We start from the raw sequence: 16,674 nt of genomic DNA, 5'->3' as shown, positions 1-16,674 counted from the left end.
TTCACATGCCTCCCTGGACCCCAGTGTTTATACAAACCCAATGGGAATGGTGTCCCCTCAGAGGGTTTTGGAGACCAAATGAGGAAGCCAACGAGGCTGGGGGAGGCTCTCCATCACTGCCGGTTCTCTTCCTTCCTTCCACCCCCATCAAACTCCTGTCCTGCCCTTTATCTGGATCTAGTACAAATATTTAACCTTTGCTATCTGTCTGTGAGGCCAAGGACAGAGGTTCAACATCCAATTTGCAATGTTTTTGCTCCATCTGTACTTTGAGCACTCTGAATCCCTACCCCACCCCCTTGTCCCCAGGACTGATTCCCTTTCCAAGGAGCTGAGACCTCTTGCCCACACCCCCAGTACCACCGAGACCACCACCACTAGCACCATCAGAGGGATTTACACTTTTAGTTTCATCTCAGTGCTCAAAGCTTGGGGCCTAAAGAGGAATCAGGCCTTTGCTTTGCAAAGGACCTGCTGGCCAATGAGCTCAGGCAGCGTGGGACACTGAGGGCTGCAATTATGTTCACTACCAAGCATGTGCCAAGCCTGGAAGTTAGGGCAAGGTATGCTCACTTAATTGGCTCTGTGGCTGGGCCCCCCAGGATGATGCCTTGGACTTCAATGATTGAGGGGCAGCCAGGCCAGAAAGCCTGGTGACTGCAAGAGAGGCGGCACTGGGGGAGAGCCTGGACGAGGTTCCTAACCCATACCCCACTCCTTCCAGCAGCTGGACCAAAGGAGTGGAACATTTCAAACCCCATGTCTGCTGAGCCCCAACTGCATGCCCCTCGCTCAGCGTATCTTCACTGAGTGCCTACTGTGTGCTAGTCAAACATTCCTTCACACCACCCACTCGGCAAGGCTCCAGGCACTACATCACAGTCTTGTCCTTGAGGCTCATGGCCTTTCACACTGGCCTACTGCTGGGAGTGGAAGTGGGAGAGACAGGGGTCTAGTCCAGTGGTTGGAACTGCGGCCCCTTGAGTGTGGCTCCTCCACAAAATGCCACGTGTGGGCGCGCACGTACAGTGCGATTGAAACTTCGTGGTCACATTCAAAGGGCCAAAGAGCCACATGTGACTCGCGAGCTGCGGTTTGCCAACCACGGGTCTAGGGGCTTAACTCAAGCCTTTGCATTTCCTCAAAATCTGTAGAGCAACAAGGTCACAGCAGAGTTCAGAAAGGAACATAATGCTCATCAGCTGAAAGTCAGCAATTGCTTTGACTTTTAGGAGGAACACAGGTAGCTCAAGGCAGACACACCAGTCCTGTCCTCTTTACCTGCTCTACTGGATTAGAGGGAGGGGGCTTGGTCCAGCAGGACTCAGGTGTCAGTTCAAATCTTGGTTCCACTCACTATTGTGACCCCAGGCAAGACCATGAGGGCTCCCTGACAGGGTATATGTTGAGTGCTCAGTAGCATCTAATACTCCAAAGGCATACGTGCAGTAGAGGTGGCAGTAGGTGAAATCACTGAAGCAACTAAAGAGGCTGGGCGAGGCATTCCAGAGGTTGGGCCCATAACTGCTCCTTCACCCTCTCTCTATAAAAATCCTACCATCACAGGTCTTCTGCACCCCCATACTTCCCTGGTGACCCATCCTGGAGACTGAGGGCCCTCGGTGTCATCTAGAAGAGCCAATAGGATCACCAGGGAGACTGCGGAGAAGAGCACCGACTTGCACTGGGTTATGCAGGCAGCAGAGCCAGGGTTGGAATCCAGGATTCCTGCCGCCTGCTCAGAGCACCTCCCTTTCCCCCACAGCAGGTGCCGAGTGCCCATGGGACACAGAAGGTCCAAGGGTGAGCTGTGCTCAGGACCTGGGGAGGGACCTGGGGGAGGGACGTGAGGCCCCAGCATAGGCCTGAACCCTGGGTCCAAGGGCTGGCCTTCCAAGTCATCCCCTAGCAGCTGGCTCTGCCTCCTGAACTGGGCCAGAGGAAGTGAAGCAGGGGCCCTGGCAGCCAGGAGTAGGCTAAGGGCTAGGGAAAGTCCCCGCCCTGGGCCTGGGGCAGGCTGGGTGCTCTGGATGGAGAGAAGTCAGAATGGACTCGAACACCTTCCTACTCAAAGTGTGGTCTGGGAGCTGTTTAAAAATGCAGGACCTGGGGCCCCAGCCTGGATCTGCTGAATCAAAATGTGCATTTTAGCAAGATCCTCAGTCCAAAGTCCCAGGTAGGGCAGGTCTGGGGTGGGGGCAGGGGCGGAGGAAGGAGCTGGGGGCCTCTACCCTTGCTGGGGCGGGGGAGGGGGGGAAGGGGGGAGGGCAGGCACCAGAGGGAAGGACATCAGTCATTGAGTCATTGTCTTATTTGGCCACTTCCTACTGCAAACAGGACCCCAAGGCCAACAGCTTGAGCAGTGCTTAAGGAAAGGGCTGGGGTCAAGCCCCTGCCTTTGGGTCAGGGCCACCCACCTGGCGGCACTCATCACCACCTGGCCCTCTCCTGCTTGTGGGGGAAAGAAAGATATAACAATTCCCCATTGATGACATACCCCCCATTGAAACAACTGAAAAGATCTGGTTCTGCTCAGCATATCAGAGGTCCCTGACAATTAGATAAGGGCAGCGTGCAGGAACTAGGACCGTCTTGTCCAATCCTGACTCGGACAGGAAGAAGAGGGCCTAAGAGACTCCCCCAGGCCCCACAGCAAGTTGGCCAGAGCCAGGCTTTCCCCACACCATCCAGTCTGTTCTCACCCAGCCTTGTCCCAACTGGGCCTGCTCGGCTGCCTCCTGTCCGCAAGGGTCAGACCTGGCTGACCACAGCGCCCAGCCCCAGGTGCTGGCCTGTCCGGGATGCTGAGCCCCAGCCCCAGTGCAAGCCCGGGATGGGCCTAAGAAATATCGAGTCACTGCTTCTCTGTCTAGAAAGCCCCTCCTTGCCTTGTCCACCTGATGACCCCATGACAATGAGACAAGGCAGCTCTTCTTTCAAAACCCAGATAAGGTGAGCCTTTGAAGAGAGGTCATCTTTCCTTCACTGAGATTATAAACTCCAAGGCCCGTGCAAGCTTGGAACTATCAGGGGCTATATTACACCCACGTCCACCCCTCGTCCCCCGCCCCCTGCCCCAGCCCCCATGGAGAGAACCTGTCTGAAGATAAAGTCAGGAGAGGCCAGCTGAATGAAGACAGAGAAATGGAATCCTCCCTCTGGGCTCTACCGCCCCTCACCTTGTACTAACTGCTGATCACAATTCCATTCTCCCATCACACTGGGAGCTGCACAAGGGCCAGGCCTGGGTCTGATCCACATCTGGGATCCCAGGGCATGGCCAGTGTGACACTTAGAAAGGTTTGCTGAGCAAGAAGAAGAGCAGGTCTCTGTTCTGGCTGCTCCTCCGGCTCCCAGGCTCCCTCCCTGCCGTGCTGGGTGATAGGTGTGCTGCCCCCATGGCCCATAGAGCTTCGGGGCCTCCGAAGCCCTTCCATAGGCACTCCAACTCCTCACCAAGCCGGGGAGTCGGGCATCATCATTCCCATTTGATGGTGATAAAATGGCTGAGGGGAGCGACAGGGCCAAGGTCATTAACTCAGAGGGTGGCAGAGTTGGACTCGATTCAGCCCCAACTTCCCGGACTGCATGATGCCTCTATGCTACAGGTGCCCCAAGTTCCTTCTCTCTCCTCCCCACAACTAAGTGGGGGAAGGCTGGGAGGGGACAGGGGAAATGAATGACTTGTTTTCCTTCTGAGGGCAGCCAGGAGTAGGCATCTTGTGCTGTAGGTTAAATGGCAGCGGGCCTTGGGGTTCCAGTCCCAGCTCTGTCAACAATGCATTAACGATGGCCAAGCCACTCACCTCTCTGGGCTTCAGTTCCCCATCTCTAATAGGGGGGTAGGGAGGATGAACTCTGCTGTCTCTGGTGTCCACCCTCCTGAGGATGCCACCCCACTGCCACTTTGCAAGTGTCCTGGTACAGTTGCCTAGCAAATAGGAAGTGGGCTTCAGCTGGGCACCCCCGGGCCCCGGCCAGTCCTCACCGCTCATCTATCAGCACCTCCTCTGCCCCAGCTGTGGCTAGGAGGGGTCCAGCAGAAGCTAGTTGGATGCCAATGCTGCAATCAGATGCCACCACTGCCACCTTCACACCGAGTCCTGGGTGGGGCCGGCAGGGAGCCTCAGCATCTAGCCAAGTCACAAGTCCAATCTGCTCCCTCGGCACCCCTGCCCCAGCCTCCCTCGGCACATCACGCTCAGAACACCCTCTCAGCACCAGTCCACTGCAGCCGGTGTCTACTGATGTGGCCATCTTCCTCTGCCAGTGTCGCCTGAGTGCCAGGCTGGGACCTAACTCATCTGTGTGCCCAGAGCCCTATGTAGGGCCTGTGACAGTGGAGCTCCTAGAGGTTTATTACATGAATGAACTAACCCAGAGGCCCCCGAGGTGGTTGACGGCCTAGAAGCCCGAGTTAGACTGGGCTGCCCGCTTCCAGCCCCATCACTGAGGGCCCTGGAGATGGGATGAAGGCAGAGAAAGTGAGCTTCTCACCCTCCCTGAGCCTTTGGAGAGAGGTCATCTTCACTGAGATTATAAACTCTAAGGCCCGTGCAAGCTTGGAACTGTCAGGGGCTATATTACACCCATGTCCACCCCATCCCCTCACCCCCTGCCCCAGCCCCAATGGAGAGAACCTGTCTGAAGATAAAGTCAGGAGAGGCCAGCTGAATGGAGAAGTAAGATAGAGAAATGGAATCCTCCCTCTGGGCTCTACCGCCCCTCACCTTGTACTAACTACTGATCACAAGTCCATTCTCCCATCACTGCCTGACACTACATCACACCTTTACGTGTAGGTACTTTATCTCCCCCTCAGCAAAATTTAAGGCCCTAACAGGCGAGACTTCCTCTGCTGTGTTCGCTGCTGCTTCCCCGGTGACTAGGACATACCCTCTGTGCAATGGGGCCAAACAGCCCTCAGTCCAGGGCTCAGCTTGGGGGTGGGGGTGGGTATGTCTGAACACCTCCTTGCTCAACATCTGATAGCAGAGTGCCCAGGGAGGTGCACCCAGGGCTGATGAACACAGGGTTTCCTCTCAAACAAGCCCGAGGGGGCAGGGTCTGACCTCTAGTCCCCATAATCTGAAAAAGGGCCCTGGGCCAGCTCTGCCCCTGCATGGCTCTGGGACCGTGGGCCAGTCACTGAGCCTCTCCCGCTTTGTTTTCTCATCTGCCCTTGTGCAGCTCCCATGATAGCTACCGCCTTTGCTTCTCCTGGGAGCTGCACAAGGGCCAGGCCTGGGTCTGATCCACATCTGGGATCCCAGGGCATGGCCAGTGTGACACTTAGAAAGGTTTGCTGAGCGAGAAGAAGAGCACCTGTGATGGAAACAGAAGCCCTACCGACAGAGATGTCCCTTTTTCATGGAGGGAGACAAGGCAGGCCATAGAGTAAGCTGACTATAAAGAAAAATTTCCAAGAGCCGATTCAAATAGCTGCTCCCAGGCACCGCTTATGTTATGCAGCTCATATCTCCCGGCTGGGGGAGGGCGGATGGCCGAGTCACTCACCTCTCTGGGCTTCAGGCAGAGGGCGTGGAGCTGCCAGAGAGGCCCAGAGTGGCTCTCTCGCACCCGGCATCCCCTCCCCTCATAGCTGTGTGGGGCTTCTCTGTCCACACCACTCCCCAGGAAGGCAGACAAGGCAGGAACCCCATTTCACAGAGAAGGAAACTGAAGTAAGGTGAAGCAAAAGAGGTTAAACCGTTTGCTTGAGGTCAGGAGATAGGGGAGCCAGGACTCAAGGCAGGCATGTGGGCACTGAGTCCCTCATTTCCACGATGCCACGCCGTTGAGGGCTTGGTCCCCAAACCAAGCCAGTCCACACCCAGACTTCAGGGACACACCTGCAGGCGATGGAGGGGTGTCTGCTCTGCCCACTCCTTGCCCCAGTCTCGTGGGGACATTCTCCTGTGGACTGGTTGGGCAAGGAATGTGAGCACCCACCCCCACCCATGGTTCCTACAAACTGAGTTCCTGCTGCAAGGGCTAAGCTCACAGCAATGGGGCCAAACAGCCCTCAGTCCACGGCTCAGCTTGGGGGTGGGGGTGGGTATGTCTGAACACCTCCTTGCTCAACATCTGATAGGAGAGTGACCAGGGAGGTGCACCCAGGGCTGATGAACACAGGGTTTCCTCTCAAACAAGCCCGAGGGGGCAGGGTCTGACCTCTAGTCCCCATAATCTGAAAAAGGGCCCTGGGCCAGCTCTGCCCCTGCATGGCTCTGGGACCGTGGGCCAGTCACTGAGCCTCTCCCGCTTTGTTTTCTCATCTGCTAAATGAGGACAATAATCCCAGCCCATGGGGCTGCTGGGAAGACTAAGTGAAGAAAATGCATGAGAGGTGCATTTGGCACTTGTTAGGTAACTGAATGATAGCTACCGCCTTTGCTTCTATCAGCGATCAGAGTGGGAGGGGTATTAACAATGAGCAAACACCAAGTTGTGGGCTATGAAGAGGGAACAGAGCGAGGGTGGTGACAGGGAGCCCCTGTGGAGCTCCACAGCAGTCTGGGAGGCGAAGAGGAGGGGAGTGGTTGGGGTGAACTGCGGAACAGACAGAGGGAGCAGTGAAGAGGCAGGCCCAGACAGAATGTCCTAGGACCCAGGAATGGGGCTCATGTTTACCCCAAATGAAGTGGAGGATGGAGAAGTGGTCAAAAATGGCTGCCTGAGGAGATGGATGGGGCCAGAGACAAGACTGAAGCCGGGAGCACAGAGGGTATGTCCTAGTCACCGGGGAAGCAGCATCGAACACAGCAGAGGAAGTCTCGCCTGTTAGGGCCTTAAATTTTGCTGAGGGGGAGATAAAGCACCTACAGGTGAAGGTGTGATGTAGTGTCAGGCAGTGAGCTATGAAGAGAAGTAACCTGGGGGTCATGGGCTAGAGAGAGGGGTGAGAGGACCCTCGGAGCACAGCCAGCCTCCATTCAGAAGCAGGAGCACAAGGTCATGTCTCCGGACAGCCCGCACTGCTTCCTCCACCCACCTTCCATGCCGATGTCTGGGGAGGGGGCCCCTCACACCAGCCTGGGAAGATGCCATGGGCAGGAAGCTGGGCGTCAGGAGGATCTGGCCCCTAACTCGCAGGAAGCAAAGCTTTCGTGAGTCACTTCCTGCGCAAGCCTCAGTTTCCTCATCTGTACAGTGGAGCTAATACCTACCTCGGCAGGCTGTTGTGGGAATTAAATGAGATAATGTACAGGCAAGAGCTTCATGTGAACGCTGGGTAATTACTAAGTGAGCCTTGGTGTCCTCTCCTGTCTAATGGGTACAGCGACCACTGTCCTGCTTTGGAGCCGCGGTGCTGGCAGATTCAAACCCTGCCTCTGACCTCTTACCTGCTGTGAGATCCTTAAGGTCCTTGCCCCTGTCTGAGACTGAGTGTCCTCCTTAGTTATGACCCAGGTTTGTTGTGAAGAATCGAAACAACTTATGGAAAAGGCCCAAATGGTGTGTGGCATTCTGTTACAGACCTAGGAAGATGCCAGTGAGGTCACAGAGATGTGAACAGCCCCTGGGGCTCTGTGAGTGGGAAATCATCCTGCTCATGTCCCAGGGGACCCTGCCTTGGGGGCCCACCGGGACCTACGCTCTGCCCTGGGCCACCAGCTGACAAGGAGACAGTGAGGAGGTCACCCCAAGCTACTCTAAAGAACTGGGTGCAAGTCTGCATGGAGGCAGAGGGTGGTCATACCAACACCCCTGATGACCCTTCCAGCCCCAGGGAGGTCCCAGAAGCTAGGCCAAGTGCCAAAGAGATGGCACATCTTCAAGGTCAAAGGCAAGCTCCCTTCCAGGCCCCAGGTAGCTTTCAGTGGGACTTCACACGTGATGATGAGTCAGTTGTGGCTCTGGAGGGTCATGCCTATTATTTTAGAATCAGAGTCCAGGGCCGGGCTTCTGCAAGACTTGCCCATGAAACTGTCCCCATTCTGCATCTCACATATTCAGCCAGACATTCCTTCCCACCAGGAAGTCTTCCCACATTCTTGGCCCCGCCTGCATTCCCAGAAGGTAGAGTTCTGTCACGTGCAAATCCAGTCTGGCCACTGGTTCAGTACAGCCAGGCGCTGAGTGCTGGCCCCTTAGAGACCTTCCTTGCTATTGGGGGCTGACCCACCCCACATACCCCGACCTCACCCTTCTACTCAGCCCTTCTCATTAGCAGAAAGAGTGTGCATTTGTTTGCAGGGACCACGTCTTATTTATCGGGATCCCTGTGCTGGGCACAGAGCAGGTGCTCAATCAATGTTGGCTGAATGACTGGATGCTTGCCAGCACTGAGATGAACAAACAGGCCCTGGACAAGAAGAGAGATAAGCCCAGTCCACAGCTAACTGACCTGGGCCATGACAGAGGGTCACAGGGAACTTTCTGGGGAATTAGGAGGGAAAGGTCTCCTCCAGCTGGGGGGTGTTAAAGGTAGGGTAGCAGTGGAAGGCTCTAGAGCAGCGATTCACAACCTGTGGATCACGACCCTTTTGGGGGTCGAACGACCCTTTCACAGGGGTCGCCTAAGACCATCAGAAAACACATATGTAATTACATATTGTTTTTGTGATTAATCACTATGCTTTAATTATGTTCAAGTTGTAACAATGAAATTGGGGGTCACCACAACAGGAGGAACTGTATTAAAGGGTCGCGGCATTAGGAAGGTTGAGAACCACTGCTCTAGAGGGAGAAGAGGTGGAGCCCAAACATTAGCATTCATTCAACAAGCGCTTTCTAAGTACCTTTTACAAGCCAGGTTCTGCACCAGGGTGCTGCAGACCCTGCCTCTGCTTCTGGGACATCTGCTCTGCCCCAGGGCCACCTACCCCAGCTATGACAGCCCCAGGAGACAGGGCTATGACTAATTAGGCACAAAGAGTAAGTCAGGGTCAGGGGAGACCCTTAACCCCTGGAGGACATTCTGGAGGAAGTGATGGGGCAGGTGAGATGTAAAGGTTGAGTAAGAGTTTGCCAGGCTGCCAGGAGGTGCAGGGTCAGGACCCTGAGTACTGGTCTTGCAAAAGGTACTTGCAAAGGCCTGGAAGGGAGAGAGCATTGGTTTGAGGAATTAACGGCAAGTAGCTCAGCCAGGCTGGAGCAAGAAGAGTGTGAGTGTGAGTCTAGGTGAGAAAGTGAAGAGGGAGCCATGAAGGACCAGGAATGAGGAGACTAAGAGTCAGGAAGGTGCCAGGCAAGGAGTTCTGGACACCAGCCTGAAGGCCAGGAAGATTGTGGCCCACCCCTCCCATTCCTTCCACTGACCGCAGCTGGTGCCTAAGGGCCCCATGGCCACTAGCCAGCTGTTTACCAGGTCCTGACACACTGGTGAATTCTTTTCTGGAAAAACTAATAATTCCTACTTTAAGAGTTCTGTTTTGCAAATGAGGGGTCCGTACAACAGGGCCATTGGGATATCCGGCCCAAGGGGAAAGCCAACACACAGCTGTGGGGGTGTCCTGGCTGGGAAGCTACTGGCTTGGCCACCGGGACCCCGCCCGGGCTCACTGGATTCCTGCCTGTTGGTCCTCAGTGCCTCCTGCGTAGGATACAGGCAGGGAGCCAGCATCCTGAGTCTCCTCAGACGCAGGCACCCTGGGCCTCCTCTAATCCTTGGTCTCAGTTTCCCCAGTGGTACTAAATTAGGACTTTAGGTGAGATCAGCTGAAATCTGAGGTCCTGACAACCTGGGCCTTCTGTGCTCTGCTAGACTCTACCAATGAATTTTTATCAACAAGAGGCCTCACTAAGAGACTACAAGCCCCTCCTTGGGCTACTCTGGAGACCTGAATTGTCAAGTATTTGGTTTTCAGGAAGTAGAGAAAGTCCTGGGAGGAGAGGTCAAGGAAGTGGGGCTCTTAGGATGCCATGTTCCTAACACTTGGGAATGATAAAAGGGACCATCAAGGTGACTGATGAGGAACCCAATGGCCTGCTTTCTCCACCCCCACCTTCTGACACATTAAAAAAATAGCTACTGAAGTAGGAGGGTTGCCATGACAACACCACCAGCCTGTAGGTATGTCACTAAGGAGTCCTCAAAATAGGCTCCTTTCACAACACATGAGTAAGCGTGGGGAGCTAAGTTCTTCTGGGGCACTTACCTGGCCCCAAGCAGGACATGAGCCCATGTTCTACAGGGACAAATTGAGGACAGAGCCCCGCAGCATTTAAGGGCAGGATTGGAATCACATTTCTGCAGCAGATCTGGAATGAACGTGAGGGGACCCCACTTCAGCCAGCCCTCCTCGCTGTACAGGTGAGGAGGTCCGTGTTCCAAGAGGGCAGGGCCTCACCCAAGTTCACACGAGAAGCAGATGCAGGGTGAGGCTCCTGGCCCTTTGCTCAGGGCTGTTAAATGTTCTCTAATAATGAAAGGAATTCACATTTTCTGCTTCTGTTGATTTGCCCAAATGGTTTGTCAGTTCAGCTTCCTTGGGTCTGCAGCAGAACCTGGGCGGATACTATTATGATGCATTTGCCCATTTTATAGATGAGGAGACTAAGAGTCAGGAAGGTGTCAAGCCTGACTCCTACCCCCAGCCCCTCAAATCTACTAGCAGCAGCTTCATATCAGGAGCCCCCAGAAGTGGAAGAGGCCAAGAACCTGAGTACACCAGGCTCCTCCCTCTGCAAACTCCCACCCTCCCCGCTAAGGGTGTAGGTGAGCCACCTCAGGCCTGGACACAGGTCTGAGTCTCGGGTCTCGGCCTCTTAGCATACATACCAGGGCTTCAGCCCAGGTTGGTGACTTGGAGGCCTTGCCGTGAGACTGCCACTCCCACTCAAATCTCATGCTCTGTTTATACCTGAATCCTGAATGGTTTTTCCTGCCTTGCTAATGCCTATTCATCTTTCAGGGTACAGACTGAATGTCCTCTTGCAGAAAGCCTTCCCTGGCCCCAAGATGATTTAGCTGCCCCACCCTCACGTTCAGGCCTCCCAGTTCCCTTTGCTCCCTTCCCTGTCACTGTATAGTCATCCTTTATACATCCCCTCCTCTCCCCCCCCAGTCTCACTTCCTCAAAGGCAGAGACCAGGGCTGGCCGACCTGTATGCAGTACAGAGTCAAATGCTCAGAGGTGCTTCATCAATAAACCGCATGGTCCCCACCGTGGTGAAGCTTCCTGGGTGCCCCAGCAGAGCCTGCTACTCTCCATAGTGCTGGGGCCTGTTGCACGCACACAGTCACACAGGACAGACAAGGACTAACTTGAGAGTCACAGGTTGGTTTACAGAGCACTTAGCATCCACGCTCACTCAAACTCTCACTTCCTGAGAGCTTGAGATTTCTGATCCTCTATTAGACGGGGAGTGAGATCCCCAGAAGGGAAGTAAGCTGCCAGTCACATCCCAGGGGGAAGCCAGGGCTGGAATTCTAGCTCTCTGGCTTCTAAGCCCTGGAAGCAATGAGGGGGACCATGGCAAGCCGGCTCTACCTACTTTATATTGAGCCCTAGATCCAGCTTCTCATGAGATTGTGGGTGTCCCCAGGGCAGGAGAGAGCTGTAGCCCCAGCACAGGTGGACAAAGAGGAGGCCTGAGGACTGATCAAGGAACCACAGAGGCTACCTGCCAAGAGGAACAGGGCAGCTCTCAAGAGAGCCGAGGGCCCATTAATGATTCATTCATTCAACAAATATTTTCTGAGCACCTACCACATGCCAGGCATTGTGCTAATGCTGAGGACACAACATTGAGGAAGACAGACAAGGTCCCTGTTCCCAAGGTGCTGACATTCTTATGGGGGAGACAATGACCTACACGATTAAGTCCACATGATAATTTAGGTAATGAAAAGGATTATTAAAAAAAAATCAAACAAGTTGTGGGGACTCCCAAGATGGCATGGTCAGAAAAGGCCTTTGAGGAGACTGATCAGAAGCCAGCCATGCAAAGATCTGGGCAGAAGGGCAGCACAAAAATCCTGAGCAAGCCCTAGCTGGCTTGGCTCAGTGTATAAAGCATCAGCCTGTGGACTGAAGGGTCCTGAGTTTGATGCCAGTCAAGGGCACATGCCCAGGTCATGGGCTCCATCCCCAGTGTGAGGGATGCAGTGCAGGTGGCAGCCGATCAATGATTCTCTCTCATCATTGATGTTTCTATCTCTCTCTCCCTCTCCCTTCCTCTCTGAAATCAATTAAATATATATATATATATATATATATATATATATATATATATATAGTAAAAAACAAAACAAAAAAACCCTGAGCAAGATAGGACTGAATTGGGGGAATGCTGCAGGAACAGGAAGACACTAGCAGTTCCGGCACACAACATGGTAGGAATGAGGTCATGAAGCAGTGGAGCTGCTCACGTGGGGCTTCGTGGCCACAAGGATGTGGGGCAACTGTCAGTTCAGCTGGCATCAAAGCTCTGGGGGCTGGTGGTGTCCCCAGACATCAGAGCAAGCTGGGGTGGGAGGGCTTCCTGAAAAAGCCTGGCAGGTGTGATCTGCCACCACATCGTGAAAACTGGAAGCTGCTGTACCTACAGCGGCCAGAGCCCTGTGCGCAGCCCTTTGCCGCCTCCCTGTACTTCTCTCTTGGATTAAGGAAGCAAGTCACAGACTGGGAGGTGGATGTGGGTTCTAACCCTGGCTTTGATAGCTCTGGACCCAAGGCTTCTCTCTGGGGCCCTCAGTGCCCCGTCTGTAGCATAAGGGCTGGGCCCCATCCAGTGTTAACAAATAGCTATGATTTTATGACTCAAGCACTGCTGCTGAATTTGGAGGTGGGAGGATGGGGGTGGGGCAGGATTTCCACACTGGTTACTGACTCACCCAACCTGCTAATAAATATTCGTCTTGGTCCTTCTTTCCCAGCCCAGATGGGCCCTTGGTAGCCCAGATAACCCCACACTGGCCTCTGTGCAGTTGGGGAAGTGGGACAGGGCAGGGGGAAAGCTACAAACAAGGAGGAGAAGGGAGCATGAATGATGTTCTCGTGCCATAATTTTTGACTGGGTTAGGTAACTATCAACCGTCAGTTCTAGAGGTATCCCCCCACAATCCAGCCTTAGTTTTACTCCCCACCAAGTGCCCACTTGCATCCTCCCAGTGATGGGGAGCTCCACCCTCACCCATACTGAGCCTGCTGCAGTCTTCAACAGCTGTTAGAAAGAACTCCTCCATTATATCAAAACCTGCCCCCAGAGTCCCTCTGTTCCTGGTCTTGCTCTTTGGAGCCACACAAAACAAATCCGCTTAGAATTTTACTGGAGCTGCCACCATCTCATGCTGGGCCATGGGTCGCACCCTGGAGATATAGGCAGGCATCAGGGCTCTCACCTGAAGAGCCTCCCGTCCAGGTGCAAAGGAAGAGATGCAAATGAGACCAACTCTGCAGCCTCCACACGCAGGCACAGAATAGTCCGTCAGAGATGAAAACCTGTCAACACACACACCCCCCACCCCCTAAACAGCCACCCACGTACCCATGCTCCCACAGCAGCACTCTCCTTTTAGTCAAGAAACCAGACACCAAGGAATCTATTCAATCTCTCACCCATTGCAGGACTTCCCTTCACAGAATCCATGGTCTCTCCTTGAATACGGCCACTAACAGGGTGTTCACCGCCTCAGAGCAGTGGAACCTTATTTACAGAGGCAAACCAGGCCACTGGGGAGTGTTGTCAAAGACCCAGGATGTAGAAAGCAGGTCTAATGGAGATGCCCAGATAACACAAACTTTGCTTCAGCACCCTCCCCTACCCCACCCAGTCTTTCACCAAAGCAGATCCAGAGCTAAACTGATTGGTTTGCATGTCATACCAGCCCTTGCTATATCCCATGATGGAATTCTTTACAGCCAATTAAACAAAAATGTTTTCAAGATCTGATAACAACATGGGAAAATGCTCCTGATATGATACTAAGTCACTTGGTCAAAATCATTCCCTAGACGTCCTCCTAAATAACAAACCCAGAGTCAGGGTCACTGGCTCCTGGAAGATACAGCTCCCAGTCTATAGACAGCAGAGGTGACGGAAGGGGGGGCACCAGGAAGGACTAACACAGACAGCACCCCTGGCCCATTCCTGGAGACAAACACATTTTTAAAAGCCTGAATATGGATAAGTCCCTTTCTTCCCTTCTTATGAGCCTTCATAACCTTCTGGCAGCTTCATAACCCCAGGGAACAGACCAGCATTCTTAAGTGAGAGAAGGGGCTGTCAGGGGCTGTTGGGCAGCTCAGGCGGCTTGCCTCCCGAGAGATGGCGACAGCGGCTCAGTACTTCTCCAAGGGCAAACAGCACCCAAACCAATAGGGGCAGACATAGCAATAGTCACGCAGAGAACAACAATGCCAGGACACGGTTAAACTGTGATACAGCCATTAGAATATTATAAGTGATTTTGAATAACAGAAGGAAATACTCATGATGGAACATCAAGAGGGAGAAAACAGGATTCAGAACTATATCTAGAGCATGCCCTTGAGTTTATACAATATATATATAAATAAAATTATAAAGAATATACTAAAATGGCAATAGAACGCTATCTTTGGATAGTCAATACCAGCAATTTTTATTTTCATTCTGTTTTTTTTATATTTTTCAAAATTCCAATAATTATCATGTTTTACTTTTATAATGAAGCTGGTGGAGTAAATGATTGTTAGTCACTAAAGAAAAACCCTAAGTAGGACAGGTTCAGCAGAATAAAGACTTAGGGGGGGAGGGAAGGAGGGAGGGAGGGAGGATTCAAGCAAGACAGACACTCAGACCAGGACAGCTGTGAGGACTTCCCAGGGTCTCCCGGATTCGTGTTTAATCCCACGGCCAAGGCATTTGTTAAGGGAACCTTGGGCAAGTCATGCACTTCTCCAACTTCAGTTTCTCCAGCTATGGGGTGGGGGGGTGGGCGTGATGTGGGAGGTGGAAGGGATGCTCTTCCTTGAGGGGGAAAAGCTCTGGAGTTTGATCTCCACTCTGCCCCTGATTCAGTTCCAGGGGCCTGGGCCACACTGGAGGGCACCCACTTTCTAAGGTGCCAGGCTCATAGTTGCTTCTGAGTGGGCCCCAGGGCCTGGCCTGGCGGATGGGTGTTGGGTAGAGGACAGTGTGGGCACACCTGCCCCAGTCAGGAATGTTCTCTGGTTGTCGTGTCGGGGGGATTGCAAAACCCTTGCCGCTCTGCCCCATCCAGTCTCTCTCCCTTGCTCTGCCTGGTGAGGACTGAGGGGAGGGCACTGCCAGGGGCCACCGACAAGGCAGGGGCTGGAGATGAGCTGTCAAATATCACCCCTGTTTCACAGATGAGAAAAACAAGCTGGGGGAAGGAAAGGGATGTAACAGAGGTTGCAAATACTGAATTACTGACGAATGCTAGCGTGGAGGATGAACCCAGACTTGACTACCATGCCAGGATACATGGATCGGACTAGGTAACCATTCTTCTTCCCTCACCCCAGACCTAGATGATATCTATGAGGGGGTTGGGGCGGCAAGCTCTCCCCAAAGAAAAGGGGTTGGGACCTTAACTGCACAGCGGCCGGTCCTTAGCAGCACAACCTCATAGTGGGAACACGCTCCCATCTCCTTAGAGCCCTTCATCACAGCTTCCCGCCCCCCCCTCCCCCCCCCGAAAACCTGCTTGCAGCTTCATAACCCCGGGAAGAAAGCGCGAAAGGCCCTACAGCCCCCTAGGCGGTGACAAGCTGATCCCCCAGCCTCTCGCCCCATCGCCAAGCCCCCTCCCACGACAGCCCAGACCCGCCATCAGAGCTCTCACTAGCGCAGCCCGGCCGGCGCTCACCTCGCAGGACCCCGGAGTAGGCGGCTATGAGGGTCTTCATGCTGAAGCCGGTACACGTAACGGCCCTGCGGGAAGCCGCTTTACCCCGCGCCCCTGGCCATGCCCCGGCCGCCGGGGCCAGGGCTTCGCGCCGAGCACGGGAGCCCGGGGACCGCGCGGACGCCGGCGCGGCTACAGCACGGGGAGCTGGGGGCGCTGAGAGCGCTGGGGGCGCGCGGGCCGTGGCAGCCAGAGGAATCGTGGAACGCGAGGCCCCAGCCGTGGCCACTTGGGTCGCCGCTCGAGCGCTGCGTTTTATAACCTCACAACGGGGCGGGGCCGAGGCGGGCGAGGGGGGCGGGGCCGGCGTTCCAACCCACGCGGCCCCGCTGGCTGCGGGTGGGGAGACCGGGAGCGTGGCTGGGGCTCGGCTCCGCGGGGACCCCTGCTTTGCGGGGGTGAGCGGCAGGCGTGGGGGGCGCGGGGGCGCGGGGGAGTGGAGGTCGGGTCCTCCTTGCGGGAGGCGCGCCTGCTGATTCCCGCTGCTCCCTCTCTCCGCCCCTCTGCCGCTCCCCCGCGGAGATTGGTACGGCCTGGCTGCTGGGCCCTGGGCGCGGAGGCGGGAACCCAGCACGTGCAGGGGGCCGGGCCAGGGCGTGCGCCCCGTGTTGTTTGAATGCTTTTGGCAAGGCCTCTCCTTGGCTACAGGTGCCATGGTCCCGCCTCTGGTCGGTACCGGGGATTACTTAGGTTAGGGCTGGACTCCTACACCACCCAGGCAGGCTGCCTCTACCTTTCCATGTCTGTGTTAAGAAACCTCCCAGACTCTCTGTCTATGCATTGCTGAGCGCTGGGGACCCAACCCAGCCAGCCGGCGCCCTGCCCTTGGGAAGCTCAAGTTGGTGGTGTTGGTGGTGGGTGAGGGCGGTGTT

The 16,674-nt window shown here is 54.7% G+C and overlaps 1 protein-coding gene across 1 annotated transcript in view; it reads right to left on the bottom strand.

Annotated features, from left to right (window-relative positions):
* Positions 1–16,028, bottom strand: part of DGAT2 (diacylglycerol O-acyltransferase 2) — a 34,130-nt gene extending 18,102 nt beyond the window's left edge. Inside the window, exon 1 of the mRNA XM_070425649.1 lies at positions 15,764–16,028. Coding sequence (XP_070281750.1) covers positions 15,764–15,803 — 40 coding nt within the window. The 5' untranslated portion in view covers positions 15,804–16,028. The remainder of the gene's footprint in view (positions 1–15,763) is intronic.
* Between the last annotated feature and the right edge of the window lie 646 nt (positions 16,029–16,674).

This window comes from Myotis yumanensis, unplaced genomic scaffold (assembly GCF_028538775.1).
Source record: "Myotis yumanensis isolate MYYU_CA2020_CCGP unplaced genomic scaffold, mMyoYum1.0.hap1 SCAF_10, whole genome shotgun sequence".
NCBI classification, from domain to species: domain Eukaryota; kingdom Metazoa; phylum Chordata; class Mammalia; order Chiroptera; family Vespertilionidae; genus Myotis; species Myotis yumanensis.
The sequence above is the reverse complement of the archived record's forward strand: the minus strand, read 5'-3'. Positions and strand labels throughout refer to the sequence as shown.